This window comes from Pelecanus crispus, chromosome 1 (genome assembly GCF_030463565.1).
Source record: "Pelecanus crispus isolate bPelCri1 chromosome 1, bPelCri1.pri, whole genome shotgun sequence".
NCBI lineage: Eukaryota > Metazoa > Chordata > Aves > Pelecaniformes > Pelecanidae > Pelecanus > Pelecanus crispus.
In genome coordinates, this window is record NC_134643.1 from 220,354,777 (window position 1) to 220,362,033 (window position 7,257).

Consider the following 7,257-nt stretch of genomic DNA (forward strand, 5'->3'; position numbering starts at 1 on the left):
TTACGCAACAAAATGACAGAGTTTGACATTCAGTGCTTTTTCTTTAGTCAGTAAATCTGTACTGTGCTTTCTGTAGGCATTAAACTGCAGCGAGAGTTCGTTGTATGCCTGCTTGCTGCTTTCGAGCTGTCGTTGGAGCTCTCGGACCTTCAGGTCATTGTCCGCTGCTGCTGCCTCTGTCGCAGGGCGCTTTCCTGCGCTCCGCCTGGCTGCTTCTGCGCTCTCCAGCCTCCCCCTCAGCCGCTGAATTTCCCGTTGCTTATCTTGCAAGTGCTTTGCCCCTCTCCATGGCCAGGTTCAGTAGTCACTCTTTCTCCTCCTTTGCCCTCTCCAGCTTGGCCTGCAGCTCGCTGCCCTGAGCCCTCCACTGACTTTCTACATGCTCTGCCTGTGCAACAACTTGTTGGTGCTTCTCCTGTAGACATCGCAGCTGGTTTTTTAGTGAATCGACTTCCCAGGCGTAGGCACTTGCCTGCTGGCTCTGAGCTTCTAGCAGCTCCTTCTCCCGCTCCTGGGCTCTGCGACTCATCAGCATGTTCCTCCTGTGAGGAGTCTAACTGCTGCGAGAGCTGTCTGGCCTGGGCAGCGAGCTGGAGCACTTCAGCTTCCTTCTCCCTCACAGCCTGGCTGAAGAGCGCTTCGTTCTCCTGCCGCAGGCGCTTGTTCTCCTCCCACAGCTGCATACGCTGTTTCCTGTGTTCGTCCTTGAGCTGGATCATTTCTTCGTGGTTGTTGGCCAGATCCACCAAGCGCCCCTCCAGATGCTGAATCCGTTGGGTCTGGGTTTTCATTTTCACAAAATCCTCTGTCCTCAGTTTCTCCAGCTCCATGTTGAGCTGCTCCAGGCCTCGGCAGCGTTCGCGTGCATCGTCTGCTTTTTTCTTCAGTACGCAGATAAGGTGATGCTGTTCTTCTAGGCACACACGCAGCAGAGCCTTCCCATTCTTCTCCTCGTCAGGGCTCTCAGAGAGTTCCTCCAGGCCTTCCATCACATCTTCCATGTCTTTGTCCTTCTCTGGATCACTTGTGGGGTTGGCCATCCCTGCTTCTCTAATCCTGAGGCATAGAGCCCCTGTCTCACAGAAAGATGAGACAAAATTTTATAGTGACCGCTTCTCCTGGTGACGTTCAGCATAATGAAGCAGTACCCCGTGGTTACGTGGCCAACAGCACTGCCGTAAGCTGGCGGAGTTTCTCTGGAGGTCTGGAGAATGCAAAACCAAAGAATGTAGGCTTAGTATTTATGCAAGCCTATTCATTTGCTGACTGCTAGCTTTGCTAATTATTCCTTCTCAAAGCGCTGTTGTTGTAGCTACAAGAAGCACTATTATAGTTAGGTAAAAAGCTTGTAAGTACTAAGGCTGTAAATAATTCCTTAAGCAATCCTTTTCCTCTGCCTTTATTTTCTCCTACAGATCTGGTATTATAAATGCAAGTAAAACATGGAGGGTTACATCAATCTTCTAATTGATTTGTAAGATTTTAATAGTATATTGCTCATTAAAAAGAGCTGAATAGCCTTATACCATGCTTAGAGATTTATGAATAAAATAAAAGATCTATACAATGATAATAATTACTGAATGCCCTGTGATACAAAGATTTTGTGCCTGGAGAAATGGTTCATCATTTGAGTTTTGACACTGATTTGCTGGATTTTTTTTTAGGCCTGTAATTTTAAAAGTCTGGTTCCTCATGTAAAAATAAGGGAAATATTTATATTACATTGGCACCAAAATCATTATTGGTGCCCAGTGATACGGCACACTACCCAGATGTATGAGAAGTCAGCCTAAAATTGGTCTACGAGTTTTTCATTCAGACGCAGAGCTGGAACTACACCGCACGTGAAAAGGCTGATAATCAGGTTTTGTGAATTCCTGGGCTTTGACTGGAAGCAAAGATAGGATGTGGGAAGGAGCCAGCATAAAGGAAGGATGAAAAATAACGTACAGCAAAAGTGAATTAACGGCTGTGAAGCACAGGCGGTTTCAGAGCTGCAGAGCGGTGACCGTCGGTAGGGATGTGACCTCTGCCTCTGCTGTCCTGCGCTCCCCTACCGCTGTCGCTACCCTGGATCCTGCCACATTTGGAAATAATGGACGAGAGGGGGAAGGACTGAGAGGTTTTGGCCATCTGGTGGAAACACACTGAAGAGCAAGGTTTAAGAGGAGAAAAATGTTTTCTTACCAGGTATTTTCTTTCCCCTGGGGGTTTGTTGCCGCTCCTGCTGTGGGGTTGCTGTCTCCGTGGAGATAAGAGGCTGAATCCAGTCACCCCAGAGCTCCTGCCTTCATCCGGGCTGGGTGGCACGGGGCCAGCCCCACGAGAGCGGCTGAAAGAGCTGGGAGCGTTTCATAGCAAACAAATTCTGCCGACGCTCTTGAAAGCGCCCAGATTTGGTAAAGGGAAGAGGATTTCCACAAGTCTGAAGAACTCCTCTCTCTCTTGGCTTGTTCCCTGCGTGTGCCAGAGGCGAGCGGAATAGCAGGCTCTGACCTCAGAACACACTGAAGGTCCATGGTAAGTAAAGACGCAGCCCTTGCCCTGAACAACTTGCAACTTTATTCAGCAGTTAATGAAAAAACTGGCAGATAGGATAGGGAAGGGGGAAAAAAAAATACAGCTGGGAGGAAAAAGTCAGGTGCAGGTTTTGCCGACTCCACCGGAAAAGGATATGAAGCAAAGAGGAGTGATGTGGGTAAAGGCTATGAAGCGAACAAGACAAGGAGGGCGCAGTACCAGATTTTCCAAAAATAGGTAAAATCAAAGTGATGTGGGTTGCCGCACCAACTAAGGTTTGCAGGCGTACTTGCAGAAACGGGAGGTTTCTGAACGCAGAGCATGAAAGGAGAGCTGGGACTTTGAAGCCTGGTTTATAGGAAGTAAAGATGGTGTAATTTAGAACACATACAGGCTCATATGTATGCATATATGGGTATGTGTACAAAAAAAACCCCCAACATTCCGGGCTAAAGCAAAGATGAGCTTGTAAAGTGAAGGGGCGGGGAGGAAAGAAAGAAAAGAAAAAAAAAAAGGGGGGGAAAAGTGTTGTGTTTCTCCCATTCATTTCTCTGGGCAAGGACAGATACATGCAAAGACATGTTAGGGGTACGGCTGCTTTGTCATAAAGGTGAACTGGAATTAAGGATCAAAGCATAGCTATTAATTTACCAAACTGCCCTTTAGTGAGTAACTGACTGTACAGCTTTAAAGTTTTGGTTATGGATGACTAAAGCCTCTCCTTTTGACTGTTGAGCAAAGAAACTTGCTTCTTGAAACTTTTTGTCCTAATCAACTTCATAAACTTGCAGGTCTCTGTCAGTGTATTATCGATCTGGGACTGTAGTTAGGAATGACTGAATTTGGTGGAAAGCTGTATTTATTCTGTGAACCACAGAGGAATGTCAAAATACACCAGTAATCTCTTATAAAAGTAAATTTTGCATGACTTCAGTTAGATATTTTCAATACAGAATTCCTGCTGGTTTACATGATTAGATGCAGCCATTACCTTCAAGCACCTTTTAATAAATCAACCTAATATCCTTTAGCAGGAGGTGACACTGTAATGTTTCTACTCTATAATTAAATCCTACTGCACGCATAGGGTAATCAGAGTACTTTTTCCACTGATAAAGCAGTGTGGTTTGTAATCTTCCCTTCTGCTGAAGTTCTCTCACCAGGACAGCTTTGACTTTTCTTGCACCTGGCAACAGTAAAACAAAGATGATGAGCACAGCTGCTAAAGCTCTGCTGAAAATCTTTAACTTAAAGATCTTGATGCAGACTCCACGGCAGACAACGATAACAATAACTTGAAAACCTCTAGGTTGTTCAGCGCTACCGTACTTTTCAGGGACCCTGCTGCGACTGCCTCTGCTGACCTCCTGTAGATTTGGAAGCACTCACTTTTAAAAGTGTGCGGTGACAGCTATCCTTATAGGTTTACCTGTAGTAGTCTCCATTTTCTGCACACGCTGAAAAAAAAAGGTATTAAAAACTGGGGAGGAGCACTGAATTTTTATACTAAAGGGCCCATTTTTGTTACTTGGCTCAGCTTCTTGATTAATCTAGATGAGTACATGGTACTGCTGTGTCATCAGTTAATTATGCTAATTAAAAACAAGTGCAGTGCACAAGTCAGTCTTATGTTCATGTTCAGGTAGCTTTTTGAAATTTAAACTGTTTTTTTGATCTATTTAGTGTAGTGGTAAGCAGTGTCTTTTGAGACAATGACAAAATGCTGTGTCTGTCTCTAGGATGGTTCAAGAATAGTGAGAGAAAATAGAATAGAATTAAATTTGGAAAGGACCTCTAAGATCATCAGTCCAACCATCAACCCAACACCATTTCCCAAAGTGCCACACCTACCCATTTTTTTGAACACTTCCAGGGACAGTGACTCCACCACCTCTCTGGGCAGCCTCTTCCAATGCTTGACCACTCTTTCCGTGGAGAAATTTCTCCTAATTATTTCCAACCTAAACCTCCCCTAATGCTACCTGAGGCCATTTCCTCTCCCAAGTAACAAGCGATAGGATGAGAAGAGCCCAACACCCACCTCACTACACCCTCCTTTCAGGGGATTCTAGAGAGCGATAAGGTCTCCCCTCAGCCTCCTCTTCTCCAGGCTAAACAACCCCAGCTCCCTCAGCCGCTCCTCATAAGGCCTGTGCTCCAGACCCTTCACCAGCCTTGTTGCCCTTCTCTGGACACGCTCCAGCACCTCAATGTCTTTCTTGTAGTGAGGGGCCCAAAACTGGACACAGTATTCCAGGTGCGGCCTCACCAGCGCCGAGTACAGGGGCACAATCACCTCCCTGCTCCTGCTGGCCACACCATTCCTGATACAAGCCAGGATGCTGTTGGCCTTCTTGGCCACCTGGGCACACTGCTGGCTCATGTTCAGCCGGCTGTCGACCAACACCCCCAGGTCCTTTTTGGCCAGGCAGCTTCCCAGCCACTCTTCCCCAAGCCTGTAGCGCTGCATGGGGTTGTTGTGACCCAAGTGCAGGACCCGGCACTTGGCCTTGTTGAACCTCATACAGTTGGCCTTGGCCCATCGATCCAGCCTGTCCAGGTCCCTCTGCAGGGCCATCCTACCCTCCAGCAGATCGACACTCCCACCCAGTTTGGTGTTGTCTGCAAACTTACTGAGGGCGCACTCAATCCCCTCATCCAGATCGTTGATAGAGATACTAAACAGAACTGGCCCCAAAACAGAGCCCTGGGGAGCACTGCTTGTGACCAGCTGCCAACTGGATTTAACTCCATTCACCAACTCTCTGGGCTCAGCCATCCAGCCAGAAGATATTCTACTTGACCAAAAGACAAGGAGATTGACACTGTCGTACACCAAACATTTTATTTTTATGGCAGTCATGTTTAAGTATCAAAATTTTGTACAGTATAGAACACAGCAGATTCCATGACACTTGCCTGCAGATCTAGCACCTCAAGACCCCATTCCTACAGCTGGAGTCCCAAAGCTGTTTTGACATAGCAATGCCTTGAAGCTTCACAGGAAACACAATGACAAAGACTTGAATCCTGTGAAATTGTAGGTCATGTTCACAGCAACCTACTTCAAGGTGAAAATGAATCCATACAGGCAGTGAACACAACTAAACTAGGTGCCTCTCTGCTTTTCCAGAATCACCACCCTTTCAGGAATGGCTATTTGAGAATACAGAGGCAGAGCAGCTGCCGTACCATTTAAGTACAAATACGTTGTTCTGAAGTGTCATACACACATTGTTCCCTTGTCATGCAAGAATAATGGTTTGTATGTATCTGGCAAAGTGGAATCTGTAGCAGCTACCAATCTCGTCCAAAAGACCTGAAGCGATAAGGTATCAAGACTGACAACTTTTGGCATTTGTAAACTCCACAGACAGCCTGGTTGATGAGAGAGAAAGTGGGTTCCCCGGCAGGTTCAATAGCACCTTTCCTTTTTTCCGTTCATAGTGTGTAATAAATACCAAGTAGCATTTAAATGTCTGATTAAATAAAGCAACTGAGTTGGAGCTGTGAAGACCCCCCTTCTCTCCTCTCCGTTTTAACTGAGGTGCAAGATTTCACCAGCTTTTAGACCTACACAATTGGAGCAAATAAATGTGCATTTATTTTCTGAAATGTTTTCTGTCTGCATTTTGTTATATTGCATGCTGAATTGCTAACATAAAACACGGAGTTTTAATAAACATTGAATTCCTATTTAGCTTTATTAGGCTGCTTTTATTAAAAAAAAAAAAAGTAATACATTTCATGCATTTATCTTTCTTTAGTAGCATGCACTGCTACAAGTTACCAATTCCAGTCCTACTTCCTAAGCTGCAAAGCAACCTAAGCCAAGGCCACTGTCACAGCAGCGTTCCCCTAACGGTGGCGCTGAAGCACAGGTAAATTACTTCTTGCAAAAACCCAAGCGAAGAGATACGGGTACAGGCGAGTACACTTTACAGAATAAATACCCAACATATTTGTCATCACTAAAATCGGCAGGTTTAGATCCTTTAGAGTAGCACTGAATAAAAAGAAGTTTGACCTCTATGCCTTCAGCATTTAAGAGTAAGGCTTGTATACTGGCAAGACAATTAACATGGATAGAAGCAAAACTTTTTATAACCCTGACTTTTGGTAGTACATTGGAATTAACTGTCCTCTGCACCTTGCAGAACAGGACATCGACAGTACCACTTCATGTAATGCTTCTTTCATTACAGAAGCGACTTGCATATCCTAGAAATGTACAGCTACAAATAAAGGAACTTTAAAAAAAAAATTATTCATGCTTACATTCCTCACTGGAGAGATCTGACATGGCACAATGAGGATACAAACACATACTAATGAGCATGAACAAAACACAACCTGTTGCTGTCTAATTACTAACGCTTCAAGAACAATCCTAGAAGTGTACAGAAAGAGTTGACTTGCTCTTATTTTTTTTGCTGGTAATTTAGATTATTTAAGGGATCAGCAATGCTTCAGTTAGGCAACACAAGCATCCAGGTATCACAGCTGCTTCTACCACTGAATTCTGCAAGTGCCTTCTCTCTGGAAGTCATTTTCAGTGAAGAAGAAATGAAAGGATCCCTTAAATTTACATAATAATCTGCAGGCAGAAGTTTAATTTGAAATACAAAGTGACATTTGACAGCACAAAACCAGAACAGCAACGGAGCAGAGACTGTCAAAAGAGCTACCGCGCTCCTCTTCCAGGTTTCACCCCCACACCTTTAATTTCATTCC

General features: G+C 44.9%; 1 protein-coding gene across 1 annotated transcript; it reads right to left on the minus strand.

The window, feature by feature from the left end:
* On the minus strand, positions 1 to 2,136 carry CCDC89 (coiled-coil domain containing 89). Its single transcript, XM_075721132.1, is given in 4 exon segments — positions 1 to 270; positions 272 to 524; positions 526 to 1,072; positions 2,061 to 2,136. Coding segments are annotated over 4 exon segments (1,146 nt in total).
* Positions 2,137 to 7,257: the final 5,121 nt, after the last annotated feature.